The sequence below is a fragment of the Canis lupus genome, chromosome 7, assembly GCF_003254725.2.
Source record: "Canis lupus dingo isolate Sandy chromosome 7, ASM325472v2, whole genome shotgun sequence".
Classification (NCBI taxonomy): domain Eukaryota; kingdom Metazoa; phylum Chordata; class Mammalia; order Carnivora; family Canidae; genus Canis; species Canis lupus.
In genome coordinates this window covers 2,647,884-2,663,197 of record NC_064249.1, presented here as the reverse complement: position 1 = coordinate 2,663,197, position 15,314 = coordinate 2,647,884, and the positions used below count along the sequence as shown (strand labels likewise).

The window sequence follows — 15,314 nt, the reverse complement described above, 5'->3', positions numbered from 1 at the left end:
ATTCATGAATTGGGCAGCATTCCATCTAGCAAGTAGGGAGATACTCCTACAATTTCTTTCTCTTTTCTTTTCTCTTCTTTTCTTTTTTGTGAAGGAGAGAGAGACTATTAAGCAGGCTTGATCTCAGGACCCTGAAATCATGACCTGAGCCCAAACCAAGAGTCCAATACTTAACTGACTGAGCCACCCAGGCACCCCCATTCTGCAATTTCTTTTCTTTTTTTTTTAAGATTTATTATTATTTTATTTATTTATTTATTTATTTATTTATTTATTTATTTATTCATGAGAGATACACAGAGAGGAGGGCAGGGACATTGGTAGAGGGAGAAGCAGGCTCCCTGCAGGGAGCCCGATGCAGGGACTCGATCCCGGGATCACGACCTGAGCCAAAAGCAGATGTTTGACCACTGAGCCACTCAGGTGCCCCCATCTTGCAATTTCTTAAATAAAAGTGAAAGAAGTACTATAAGGAAGACCTTTCAAAAACATGCAACCTTTGCAACAGAATGAGAAAGATATTTGAATGTGGAGTCCTAGACATAATTTACATCTCCATCTCCATGCCCCTATTTAGTGCTGAATATATTAGGCGCATGATAAATATTAGTTGCTGGTACTAAATTAGAACCATCCTATCCTAAGTTAAGAGCTTAATTAAAACAAGTTAACTTGGACTCCACACCCCAAGTATTCATCCCCAACGTGTTCCTACATCTCATCTGTACCTTCTTATACCTTCCCAGTTGCTTTCATGAGGCTGAGACACATTAAGAAGCTGCTTTTCACTGCAGTAGACGTGTACTGCTTCCCACCCCAAGATGCAGGGGGAGATATGTGAAAATGCTAGGTATAATCTTCTTAGAATGGTAAATACCTCTCTGATTGCAAGTGTGGGCAAACCTAGATTGTTGTTGTTGTTAAAACAACAATAACAGCAATAAATTATTTGAAGCATGCTAATTTTAGGAAGATGGTTAAAATAATGACGAGGACAGAAATGATTGTATGAAATGTAAGAGTAGAGCAATATTCTGGGGGGAGAGGAAAGATTCTCTTTTTTAAGATCTTATTTACTTATGAAAGAGAGAGCGTGTGAGAGCAGGGAGAGGAACAGAGGCAGAGGGAAAAGCAGACTTTGCATTGGTCTTAAAGCCCAGTGTGGGGCTCGATCTCAGTGCCCTGAGATCACGACCTGAGCTAACACCAAGAGTTGGTCGCACAACTGACTGAGCCTTCCAGGCACCCCGAGGGGGGTGAGGAGATATGATTTTTATTTTTTATTTTTTTTTAATTTTTATTTATTTATGATAGTCACACACAGAGAGAGAGAGAGAGAGAGAGAGGCAGAGACACAGGCAGAGGGAGAAGCAGGCTCCATGCACCGGGAGCCCGACGTGGGATTCGATCCCAGGTCTCCAGGATCGCGCCCCGGGCCAAAGGCAGGCGCTAAACCGCTGCGCCACCCAGGGATCCCGAGATATGATTTTTAAAAGGTAGTTAAAGAAAGCAAAAAAAAAAAAAAAAAAAAAAAAAAAAAAAAAAGGAGCAAACTTCTTTTACTTTATAGTCTAACAACAATCAAACTATAGGTGGAGTATATTTTCATTACCAGTGCAGGCTGCTTGCTCTCTGCTACGAAAATGGTGTCCACACGTGTGTGTGTGTAACACACATTAGTCTAGTTTAGAATCGAACTGACCTGTGTTCGAGCCCCCAGTCCACAGCTTACGAGCTCTGCCATCTGAGGAGCTGCCCTCACCTTTCAAGTTGCAGTGTCCTCACCTCTCCAGTGAGGGCTCTGGGAAATCTGCCTCTGAGAAGTGCGATGGGAATTACAAGGAATAGTTCTGTAAAGTGCGGACGTGAAGATAAGAAGCTGTCAAAACTAAGCTAACATGAAGCTGACATTTAGGACGTCAGCATCCCTATGAAGAAAGTGCTGTTTATTACTCTTATCATCCCCATTTTACAGATGAGGAATCGAGAACAAAGAGAGGTGAAGTAGGTGAGGCAAGGTCAAAGCACACCAATAAAAAAGGTAGAACTTTCTGATCGAGGCCACCTGGTGCCAAAGTTCGCATTTTTTTAAGACTTTATTTATTTATTTTAGAGAGAGAGAGAGAAAGAGCCAAGGGAGGAGCAGAGAGAGAGGGACAAGCAGACTCCACGCTGAGCACAGAGCCTGACACAGGGCTCGATCTCACCACCCTGAGAAACCAAGAGTCAGGTGATCATCCAGCTGAGCCATGCGGGCTTCCCAAAGTGTGTGTTCTTAACCAACGCACCATACTGCTTTTCCGTATGACTCTCAGATGCTGCAGAGCTTGCTTTCACCATAAGCTCCCAGTTTGGTCTTCACATAGTTTCTGTGCATGGCAGTTTCTGTGGAACTTCCAAGCAGAACATTCATTTCTTCTTTATTGAGCCTATATAAATATGAATTTTTTTAAAGATTTTATTTATTTATTTATTCATGAGAGACACAGAGAGAGAGGCAGAGACCCAGGCAGAGGGAGAAGCAGGCTCCATGCAGGAGCCCGATGCGGGACTCGATCCCAGGTCTCCAGGATCAGGCCCTGGGCTGAAGGCAGCGCCAAACCGCTGAGCCATCCAGGCTGCCCAAATGTTTTTGTTTTATTGATATATATGTATTTTTTGGTGTGACATTATAAACACATAATAAGAATAAATCACTAGAGATAGTTTAATGTGATTATCACTTAATGTTCTAAAATCATTTCTGCATTAAGAAAATGCTAGAAAGAAGAAAAAGGGTCATTCATAATGCCAACACCCTAAATCAACTGTTTCTGTTGAGTTTTCTTCCTAAATGCGAAGTTTTCTTACTTTTTTCCTAAATGAAATAGTCCATCTGCCACCGAAACACACTGACCTACTACCACAGATTTGTGCAGCGTGTGAACTTTGAGACAATGATATAGAGGCCTCGAGTCATGATGTGGATATCATGGTGAGAAAATTAAACAGCATTGTTTCAAAGGAACATGCAAAATACCCCAATGGCAGCTAAACGGTCCCCTAGAGGAGAAAAACAACCTGATTCATTTAATCTAGCAATATTTGCAAAGGCCTAATCATTGAAGGGACGTCAAAGATGGGGGGGGCAGTCTACACAGCCCTGCACTCAGTGGTGATAAGAGGAGTGATTTATCATCTAACGACTGAGCCTTGCCTAGTGCTGTGCACTGTGCACTTTCACAGGTAGGCCGCATGACACAGGTTCAGATAAGGTGGAAGGAAGGTTCAGAGGAGGAAGTGCAAAGGGAGTCAGATGGGCATTCCAAGCTGCCCAGATTCCATATCTAGAAGGAAGTGCCTTCTTTCTTTTTTTAAAAAATTGTTTACTTCTTTGTTCATGAGAGACAGAGAGAGAGGCAGAGACACAGGCAGAGGGAGAAGCAGGCTCCATGCAGGGAGCCCGACGTAGGACTCGATCCCGGGACTCCGAGGTCACGCCCTGAGCTGAAGGCAGACACTCAACTGCTGAGCCCCACAGCCGCCTGGAAGTGCCTTATTTCTAAAGTGACGGTGTTGGACCAAACTCTTTGCAGGTTGAGACAGACACCAGTGCTTAAATCCTTCTGGGGTTAGAGGAGCAGTGGACAAGGAATTTCTGGATAAAACTTTAAACTCCACCACCTTTTCCAGCCTCAACCAGAAGAAAAACACAGTACTCCCCAGTCATTCATTAGAAATTTCCAGGGTTGGGGATCCCTGGGTGGCGCAGTGGTTTGGCGCCTGCCTTTGACCCAGGGCGTGATCCTGGAGACCTGGGATCGAATCCCACATCGGGCTCCCGGTGCATGGAGCCTGCTTCTCCCTCTGCCTGTGTCTCTGCCTCTCTCTCTCTCTCTCTCTCTCTCTCTGTGACTATCATAAATAAATAAAACAAAACAAAAAAAATTAAAAAAAAAAAAAGAAATTTCCAGGGTTGCTTATAGAATTTTCCCAACTGCCCGGTGTGATGATTTCTTCTAGAATAAATGAGAATGTTTATGCTGAGCATTTTAAGGTTAAGAAGTAGCAATATTAAATATGCTTCCGTCCATATTATCAGCACTAGAGTCCTGGCTCAGGGTCAGCCTGAGCATGCACGTAGTGTTCGCACAATGCTTGAAAGCAACTTTGCCAGCCAGGGTAAGGAATGCAATGCCCCAGGTGCTGCTTGGCCCAGTATTCTGACATTTTCCTCCTGAATGCAGCTCATAGTAAATAACGTGATGCGTTTATTATGACAGAGAAGGAAGAAAGAGAGTAGACACATTTTTTTTTTAAATGAGGAGGATCTCCAGGGAACCGCTACTTGGAGCTTGAAGAGAAAGAAAAAAGTTAAGACAAAATAGCACAACTTTTCTCAAAAGTCCAGTGGCTAGTGTGGTGCCCAGCACATTATGTCGGCTCAATAAATGTTTGCAGAATTGGGTCCCTTCATAGTTCATCGAGAACTAGAGTAATTGAAATAATCCCACTACAAAGAACAGCCCGGGGCACCACTACCTAGCATTAAAATGAGGATTTGGTGCTTCACACCAAATTTCCTACTTACACTTGAGGTCAGCTACAATGCTTTCATTATGTCTTTTAATCAGACATCTGTATAAGCCTATGTTAAATAATCTTGTTAAGCAAAAAGGGAATAATGATTATCAGTAATATTACTAATAGTGTTATCAGTAACCTACTTAATAATTAGTATTAATATTATCAGGAATATCAAATTGATTCTGCATTTTTAATATATTCAAATTATAACAAGAATTCATTTCTCTCCAGTATTTTTAAAGTAACATGCACATAAAATATACATGTGTATGTGTATATATAGATACTTATATATATTTATATCTATATAGATACATATATATCTATATATACACACATAAAATAACAACAGAGTTTTGAAGTGGGATCACTTTAGTATTTGCATATTGTAGCTAATTAACAGCCACTGTAACATCATCCTAAGGGAAAGGTCTACTGGCAACTTATTCATTATCTCCTATTATTGTGTATCATATTAAAATGACAGGCATCTTACAATGTACAAGTCATCAAAAATTTCAGTTATTAGAACTAAAAGCAATTTAGCTAAAACTGTTTCTACCTTCATGATGAGTGAAATTTATCCAAAGGGGACATCGGCTTATAGTATTTCTTCAATATCTGCCTTGAATTTAATGGCACAAAGATTACATGTAAGAGAGCAATAAATTAATTTTACTAAGTACATAAAAGACAAGGCCAGCTGCTCCTGAAATGAGCACAAACTCTGCATTCAACAATGAAAATATAATTATGTTTGTAATAAAATATAAGGAAGTTGCAGATCTGTGTGCTGTATCAGGAATAAATCACCTATCCTCCTTCAGAGCCATGCAATCTGATAAATTATCCTTGAAGGAAATGTTATCGGGGCTCCCATTTAATAAGCATGTTTGAGCTTTCAAATTAGCATGTAAATAAATGTATAGCTATAAAGTTGTTGGTATGCCAATTGATTTCCTGAAGTTCATCTCACTAGAGAGCTCACTAAATAGAATCTTACGAAACAATTTCAGTTCCTTTCGGGGATCGTGCACTCTATTTTCAAGTATAAAGTTCTAGGACTTGCACTTATTACGACACACCTGTTGGAACCGCATACATATCGAATTTAAATTAACCCATCTTTTAAAACCTGAGGTTCTGGTTAACGATGTACCACATTTTTTGAGCCTGAAATTCTAGGATTTGAACTTACTGCATACTTGTTAGAGCTATACATATATCAAAACTCAGTTAACTTTATCCTAAGACAAATTTATTAATGCCAGCATATTTGTGGTTTATTTAAGTGCACTTTCCTGTTTGAAGGCTTCACTTCACTGATTTTGACTAACGTGTCCTGCGTGCATTCTGAGCTACCGCTGCAGTGCTTGCAACAAGTGATTCCAAGCTTAAATTGGTAGTATTATCCCAAGTACTGCCATTTCCTGATAATCCCAGAAGGGGGGTGGGGGCACCTTATTATCCTCTAGCTTAACTACTTTATTTAAAGATCAGGGCACTAAGGAATGGAGACTCCACATGACTTGCCCAAGATGCTCTGCTTGTAAGTGGCCGCCTTGGCCCAGATCTCCTCCTGTGTTGTCCCAATTTTCTTCGGCCTCCATGACCCTGTAGGGTCTTCCTGCTGTCATCCACTTACCTATCCTGTTTGCCTCTGTAGGATTTCTATTATTCTTATCCGGGGGCAGTTAGACCATGTATAGTTTCTAAAGAATTTAGGGCTCGGGCACCACTTTCAACTAAGAAGAACTAACCTGGCATAGGTAGTGCTCCTGTAAGAGAACTGGCAAAAGGATAGTTGAGACACCCCTTTGGGGGCTACCGGGCCATCTTAATGTGTGCCACAGTGTTCATCTGCTTGTCCCCAGCAAGGGGTCAGGTTGCTTGTGTATTGGGCCTTTCTTTCACATATTCTGGAACAGAAACCAAAGGCATTCTTAGAGCGCTTGATGTTTGAATTCAGTGGACAGATGCCGGCACCTGGACAAAGCAGGTAGGACAGTGCTGTGTGCTTGATACAAGAGCAAACCTAGAACACACACTAACTGTGGCTTTTTCATGCATAGTTGACTCTATATAAACTGATTGACACCTTTGGGGGTCGTCTTTCCACTGACTCATAATTTTTCTCACTCTTGGAAAAGGTTTCTGTACACCCAGTATTCTCTAGTTAAAGCCGAAAATTCAACTCATCATATTTACACAATAAAAAAAAAATCCATTCTGCCTTGTTTTTAATTGCAAATTCTACTCTAGGGACTAGTTCTCCTGCTTAGGAGGCAGCCCTGTGCCTTCTCCTAGAGAAGCAAGTGCAGTCAATTATGGTAATGAAATGTCAATAAATATAAAAATTTAATACAGTCTGCTCCGGGTGAGTGGCAGATGAGGACTTGCCTCCCAGACAAATTTGCTGCTGCTGCAAATATTAAATGCACCTAAAAGAGTATCTGGTTGCCTGAGAGCTCTCCAGTACAAAAAGGATGGGAGCATCAGGTACCAACTGGGCTTTCCCATTATGCTATAATTGCAGCAGCAAAGCCAGTACCATCATTGACAGCCATCCCAACATCTTAACTTATTATTATAAGCTGAACTTTTTATGTCCCCATGAATAATCTAAGATTGGTGCATTGCAGCACATTTTCTTTGAAATGAAGGAGAAAATAAGCCCTTTTTTGTTATGTTTTCCAAATCGAGAAATTCTTCTTCTTCTTAATAACATCATTGCTGTCTTCCGAGAGAAATGTGTTAATAATCAATATGAAAATAGTTAGTAGTTGTTGCTTTTCAGGAAGCAGCCAGCTAAAGAATAATCTAAATGCGAGTCTTTCATCATCCACAAGCATGCATTCTTCAACAATGACTGCTTTAAAATACGGTCTCTTAAGAAAATAAAAATGGAAACCCATCTCTGCCTTCACTTCCCTCACGCACAAGGTGATGTCATCATGTGTGCATAGAATGCCGTTCTGGATTCACTTCTTATGGATAGTATAGTTGTTTTTTTTAAAAACTTATTTTGTGAGAGTTAAAAATCTTAACCTTACACCATAATGTGATTTCACAGTTAAAAAAGATGAAGGTACATATACCTGTAAAATTTAGGTAGCCAAAATCTGTTCCCTACACAGCTTATCGAAATGATTAGATTTATCAGAATAATTGTGATATGTTTTAGAATGACAGCATGTCTCAAACTATTGTCATGGGGGATATCCCCTCCATTCCAAATCTAAAGTGCCATCCGGTTTTACCCACAATTCCTAAAAGTTTCAAATAAAAATATTGGTTTCTGATTCTTTTGTTCGTTTCTGATTCTGACAGTCCTTAAAACTGATTCTGTGTTGCAGGTGGACTATTCTATAATAGCATCCCAAGCCGGGGCCACCCTCAACAATCTCATGAGTCATGCACAGGAGTTAGTGGCAAAGCTTCGCTCTCTACAGTTTGATCAACGAGAGTTTGTGTGTCTGAAATTCTTGGTGCTCTTTAGTTTAGGTAAGGAATCCTTTTCTCATACTATAAACAACCAACTGTTACTAGATGGTGCCAAACTCTGAGTGTCTTGAAGTCCATACGTGCTTTTGTTCTACCAAGGTAATGCCTTCCTTTTCAAATCGCAAAATCTTCAAATGTGAATATATTTTTACGCATATATTTCGCCATGACTCATCGCCCGGGAGTACGTGGGTTGGGCCATGGAAAAGGAGTTATTGGCCTGGGGTCCTGAAGTTTCTCCCATAATGGACATAATGAGAAGGCAGCAGCCATAGAAAGCTGTGGCCCAAGGGGGAATGGAGCTCGCTTAGGAAAGACGCATGGTATCAAATTGTCGCCGTCCTTTCTGCTCTTGATGGTTTCTCTGTGCCTTTTCTTTTGTTAGAGCTTGCAAGCTACTGCTGTTTTTATTGTAAAATATGGATAGTAATTAAAAACCTGTTTCTTAAATCTCTATAAGGATTAACCAGAGAATGTTTGTAACCAGATGCATCACTATGCGAGTATAAAAGATGATGGTTGTCAAGGGGAAAGGATGCTTCTTTAGGAAAGCTTTGGAGAAGAAAGATAACTAAGCAAGACAGATTGGCTAAATCAAGGTTCTCAGTGAGTCAGTTGAGAAAAATCACCACTGCTTGGAATAAAAAAAGGATTAAGGAGATGGATTTTTATTGACTTCAAAGGAACAGATTTTTCTGCCTGTCCCATACTTGATTTCTGCATTTTGTTGGCTTAATAAAGCCAACTTAAATAAACTTTTTGCCAAGTCCATTTATTACGTATTGGCAGACAGCTGAGGGAGGCAACTTCCCCTGAATGAAAAAAAAATCCAGAAATCAGATTTACCAACATATGTTTTTTCTTTAGTCTTCAGTTATAAGATAGTTGTGAATTCATAGCCTAAGAAATAAAACAATAAAACAAACTGCAAAGTAAAACAGATGTGTCTACTCTCCAAATTTGGTACTTTCGTTTTAAAATTCCTCTTGACAGCACCGCACAACTGTTGCTAATAAAGGGATAGTTTGAAGTAATAGAACCAGAGTTAATTTTTCACATGTAGTCAACATTTAAAATAAAAAGAACGTTTTCATATTTTGGAAAATGTGATAAATATAGCAAAGAGAAATGTTACTGAAAATTTGAAAAGACAACAGAATTTCATAGATGTAGTGTTCAAAGGTTTACAATGCCAGGACTGGATCCTGTGTGGTTTCTGTACTAACCACTATAAATAGGAAAGTTCTATTCAAGTAAGTCTACATCTTTTCCTCATGAACAGTTTTTTAGAAAATCAAGAGGAAGATAGCACAGACCTACTTGCTATAATCTCAAAAATCATTCTGATTTATGGCAAGACCTTAGTCTTTTTTCAACTGGCACGTTTGATCAGTAATTAAATGGAAAAAGTGGTAATATATGTGTAAGAAATCTTACAGCATCTCAGTGATAAAATATTTAAAGAGAGCCATCTCACTTCAATGGTATTTTAAATTAGTTGGATAACTGCATTACATTTGAAGATGTAGACATTAACCATGGGCCATGTTTCGCTTTCATCACTTTTATCTTCCCTTTGTCATTTTTCAAAATTATCATGTTCTCTGCCAATACTATGGAAGTAGGAACTTGGGTGGGGGTTCTGAAGTGCTTTCAATCTGTGAACCTCACAAATTAGCATCCCGAGCCATGTATTTCATCCTGAATCATGTATTTACCAGAACCTCCTCAACCGCACACTCTTCTTATTTGAGTGTGTTGACTGTGTCAGGAGCCTGGGGACCACTGAGTAACAAACTCCACATCCCTTACAACTATGCCTGTTTATTGTCTAAGGAAATTATTAGTTCCTTATTATTTTATTATTTATTAATTATTATATAATAATATAATAATTATAATATAATATATATAATATTATAATTATTATATAATTAATTATTATTTTTTCTAAGGAAAAAAGAAAGCATAGCTTTCATATCAGAGGTAAACAGAGTTTGGGCCAAGAGTTTGTTTATCAAGAGTTTATGTTTAAAGTTCAGGGAGTTTCCAATTTGCATATGGAAAATACCCCCCTCCCAAGCGACAAATAACCTTTTGGGGGACAACTTTATTGAGATATGTGGGTAATTAACTATCAGGTCCCCAAACACCTGTTTGGCCTGTAATGGAACTGGAATCACAGCACAGCCACCCTTGAAAGCTGAGCCCAAGTCCAGAATCAGAACCTGTTGTCTCAACTGCTCATGAGCTTTGCACTGATCTCCCTCCAAGTTTGAAAACTGATGCGTTCTGATCCCTGCCCCCGCCTTGAGCCTCTTTGATCCTGGAGGGAAATGAGGACTTGTGGGATGATCAGAGATCAGGGGCTGCAATGAGAGAGGACTGTAGCAGTATCCTCTTGGTGGGAGATGAGACCGTGTTTACTTTACAGATGGAGTTGGTGAGAGCAAGTAGGACGTGAGCCCTCAGGGGACAACACTCTCAGCTGGAAGAATGGCTGGTGCAAAAGCATGAAGGCAAGAGAGAGCTAGACGAGGTCTAGAGTAGGAGGGGATCAACATGGTTGGAGGGAAGCCTCTAGTGTGGCCTGATGGCAGGAGGGGTGGGCAGGAGCCTGGCACGGAGGGCCTCAAGGCATTCTACAAACATGTACGGAGCACTTACCATGTGTCCGGTGCTGAGGCTCTGGGGACGCAGTGGTTCACAGGAGGAGGGGCTGTGATCTTCACTCTGTAGGCACTTGGCAGGTAGAGCCAGATGCTTTTTTAAAAAGGAGTGAGGTGTGGGTAACATTTGTTGATTTGCTTTTCTGGTAGTGATGTGGTAGTGATGTGGAAAGTGGACTGGAGGTAAACAAGGCTGGAAACTCTGTGTTTTGGGGTGGTTTTAACACTCCACGGGGATAGGAATGTGCTGACATAAACAAATCAGACGATGCAAGCCACGGGGTGTGACAGAGGTAGGAGGAAGAGGTCCTGCATGAGTCTCAGATTTCTGGGTGCTTGAACCAGGAGAGAAAACTCTAGAGGAGCAGTAGCCCATTAGTTGAGCCAAATCAAATTCTGGTAACAATCTTCCTCCCTTTCCTCCTAAAAGTCATTCTTCTCCATAGCTGATTTCTGATTCCATGAAAAGCTAATGATAGGACTAAAACTACATGTATGGTTGACTAAACATTTTCCATTCCATGGCCTGATTTTTTTTTTTTTTCTTCCTCGAATTGTATCCAGGAACAGATATCAATTGCTTAAGCTGGTTGTAAAAAGAAGAAAAAGTAGAAAAATGTCCCCTCTTTCAGAATGTTTCTGTATATAGTATAGTAGGCTCTGGGGGCCCAGTCTGCTAGTAATATTTTCTTAAAGTCCTATTAAACTTATATAAATTATAATATGTATATATTTATTTATATATATAATTTAAAATTTTTTCTTAATTATGAGAATATATAATTTGAGCCCTTTGATAACTTGGTAAAGAAGGATCTATTCTACATTGGCTTATCACTAACAAGGCAGAAATAAATCTCATAGAGGTATGTGGAATCATGATCCTCAAATAATGTCATTATTGCATGCGTTAAAAGCTGAACGGCATTCCCACAAACTTGATCTGAAAACAAATGCAGAACTGGGAAGTGGTGACCTGGCTTTGAGCTGCAACATCCTGAGTAGCATCATTCCACCTTAAGGCCCACCAGGAAAATTAGTGTGGCCTAAGTGCTCAAAGCAGCGAGTCATGAGAATGTGCCAACTAAGATGTTACTCTGGCCTTTGGATTATCTCAGCCTACAGACTCAGTGGCCAGATGCCGCTGGACTTGTTATACCCCAGGTGGCAAGAGGAAGGACTATAGGAATATTGTATCTTATTTCTCCTAATGAATGTCCTTGATTTGTTGTAAATTTTTCTCTTCTCTGACTTGCCAGTGTTTCTCAAACCATTCTTTTATGTTCAGCTGAGTTAAAGAGATTGTTACTCTCTTTGAGGGGATTTTTCCAGACTAAAAAGCAGCTAATATTTGCCCCAAGTATAGGCCCTCTCAGTGCACTGAAATGGGTGGAAGATGCTACTCTGCTCTGCTTCTGTGTGGACGGTGCTCTAGACTGGGTCTCCGTTGGGGTTAGAAATTGCCCTTCACTTTTCTCTGTATCCCAGGTCTCTGCCACCTTGCACAGTAGAAGCTTAACAAAATATTACTGATGAGAAAGGGTACATAAATGGATTTACTTAATTTTAAATTCAAAACAAAACTTTCACCAAAGTAGCTTGTGATGTGGTTGTCAATAGTAGGTTGTCGTATCTTAAGTGCAGGTTAGTTTTCTGAGGCTGGTTTTTTTCCAGAGAACTCTAGCTGATACTTCCTCAAAATTAAATCATTTCTGTTATCAGTTTGCATTCTCCCAGTGTATAAGGGGAGATGTTCATTTGTTAGCTCTTCGGGAAAGTGAACTTGCAGAAAAACTAGAAAGACTATTCACGACTAACAGTAGGTGATGAATGGCATATCTGTTCCAAGCAGAATGCAAGATCATAGGTTTTCAGCCCCTGGGAGCTGATAGTAGTTGGGGAATGTTGTACAACTTCTTGATAGTGATGGAATCCTGTCTACGCTAAAATGGCCGGATAAAATCAGATCATTGTTCATCGTGGTAGCTCTTTGTTTCACATCAAATTTCCAAATTTTGAATTTTGATCACACATCCAGGCAAGAGTCCTCCTCATGGAGGCAAACCCAGGGAAGATGAGTGGTGTTTGCCTTGGGGGAAATGGCTCAACTGGGAAAACCACTGTCTACGAGCTGCCCTACCAAACTGCCACCTGAGCCTTTTCGATAGAGAAGCACTGAATGTGCAATGGGCATTAAGTCGAGAACAAAACTCACTGCAGAGTTGTTTGATTCATCTCCAGATTTCATTCAGGCATTCTTCAGTGTCAGGCCACAACTCCTTGACTTTAAAAAAAGTTAAACATGTTATCTCCAATGTAAATTAACATCCAAGCAATTGGTGTAATGTCCCAGGACAAAACGATCTATTTGTGACTCGATCCACAAACTGGGAGGGGTTTTGAAAATGGAAGGATAACATTTTCAGGCCTTAAAAATCATGATTTGAAATCATGATTTGGAAGGAGAAAATGAAATACTTCTAAGGCAGAACAAAGTATGTTTCCCTGTGTCTGTTGTAGCTACTTTAAATATCTAAGGCTTACACTTAAAAAAAAAGCTCTACAGTCGTTCTTGTACTTTTAATGAAGCAAAGACTTTTTATCTATCAGATTAATAAACTAGAATGTCCATGAACACAGGAACTATATCTGTTTTCCTCCTAGCATACCACCTGACATATAAGTTTTTAATAAATATTTATTACAGGGCACCTGCGGGGGTGCTCGATGGTTGAGCGTCTGCCTTCAGCTCAGGTCGTGATCCCGGGGTCTTGGGATTGAGTCCTGCATTGGGCTCCCTGCATGGAGCCTCTGCCTGTGTCTCAGCCTTTCTCTCTGTCTCTCATGAATAAATAAATAAAATCTTTAAGAAAAAAAATAGAAATATGACCTCTCTGTGGTCACACTGCCTGTAATAATAAATAAATAAATAAATAAATAAATAAATAAATAAATAAATAAATATTTATTGCATTCATGAATGAAAGAAGGCTTCTCATTCAAACTTCTAAGTTAAGAGAAAGGTAATGGGAACTGGAAAAATTAGTAGCAACAACAAAAATACAGGCACAAAATTTGAAGAAACAGGTTAGCAAATGGATCCTATGGATAGGTATTAGAGAATTTATCTTTTTTAAAGAAAGTAAGGATATGTCCTCACATTATGAAAGATTCTTATAAAGAAAATAGAGACCAAACAGAGTCTTCCTTTGTGAATGAAATAATGAGTGGATTAGGTACTGATGATAGGCATTTAGGTTCTATTCGAATTAAAACACTCAAGAGTGTCTGATACCTTCTACGGCTTATCGATACCAATCAGCCGTAGAAGGAAGTGGAAGCAGTGCTTTTCTTTGATAGTGTTAATAAAACATCTGCTGGTGGGTAAATCCCTTAGTTTCTCTCTTAACCTTAGAGATGGTCTCCCTCCCATTTTGTAGTTGTAAAAACTAGGTAATTTGCCCAACATTTTAAGGCAGCACCAGATCTAGAACTAACATCCCCAAATGCTAGGCTGTGTTTTCTCTGTGACATCACATTGTCTTCTTCAGAGACATTTGAACTCATCAACCAAGTATTTTCAAAATACTACATAAATACTATATAGGCAAAATGATGTAGAGAACTAGGACAATTACTGGAGGAATATAGACCCCCCCCAAAAAAAAACCCAAAAAACAAAACCCAAACTCTCTTGGATAAGAACAGGAACCACTTAATGTGAATTTCTAATCTTCACTGAATATACTAATTATAAAACTTTTAATTATAAAAAACTTTTTTAATTATAAAACTTTTTACATTGCTTGGCTTTGAAATATATCATAAGTTGTTTTTGTTTCATGACAACATGAACTCTGGGTTTCAGGGATTTAGGAAGTTTGTAGAAAGCATTTGTCTCATAACTTCAGTACCTCTCTCTCCAAAGAATTCCTCCTTATGGTTTATTGTTGAGTTTTGGCATTTTCTTTGGCTTATTCGCCGGACTTTAGGAAAGTTAACTGATCATAAGCCTTCATTTACTAGTTTGCCTGTTTTGTCATCTATTTGAGCTCCTTATAATGTTAAAAGGAAAAAAATGAACAAACGTAACTCGATGATCATCCTCTTCCCTTTTGGTGGTTATTGGGCAATAAAAACCCTAAGATAGAAAAAGAAGAGCCAAAGGTGTCCATGAGGTCTGGGAGATAAAGCTCCTTGGTGGGGAGAGTTGGTCAATTCTGCTTTCAGGTAGAACTTTCCACTCTGCTGAAGGACCTCACCATACTCTGCTCATGCATTATGATGTTGACATTTTTAATACTAAATAAAATCGCCATGTCTACTGGCTGGAAAATGTGATGAATTTAGTCTTCTAGGTGAAGAAATTTGTTTTCAGCGATTGACTTTCCAATAGGCTTTGTTTTTTATATCATCGGTAGTTTTTTCTTTATTTGAATTTTTTTTCTGGGACACCTGGGTGGCTCAGTGGTTGAGTGTCTGCCTTCGGCTCAGGGCATGATTCTGGGGTCCCGGGCACTCAACCCCTGAGCCACCTAGGTGTCCCTTGTTTTCCTTTTTCTAAGTGTAATATTT

General features: G+C 39.6%; 1 protein-coding gene across 5 annotated transcripts in view; it reads left to right on the top strand.

Annotated features, from left to right (window-relative positions):
• The window catches only part of NR5A2 (nuclear receptor subfamily 5 group A member 2), a 138,012-nt gene that overhangs the window by 75,401 nt on the left and 47,297 nt on the right, over positions 1-15,314 (top strand). For all 5 annotated transcript variants that reach the window (XR_004817455.2, XM_025458635.3, XM_025458634.3 and 2 more), the window contains exon 6: positions 7,923-8,070. Coding sequence is in view for 4 of the 5 variants with exons in the window: in XM_025458635.3 (XP_025314420.1) it covers positions 7,923-8,070 (148 nt within the window). In the remaining variant the exon portion in view is untranslated. The remainder of the gene's footprint in view (positions 1-7,922; positions 8,071-15,314) is intronic.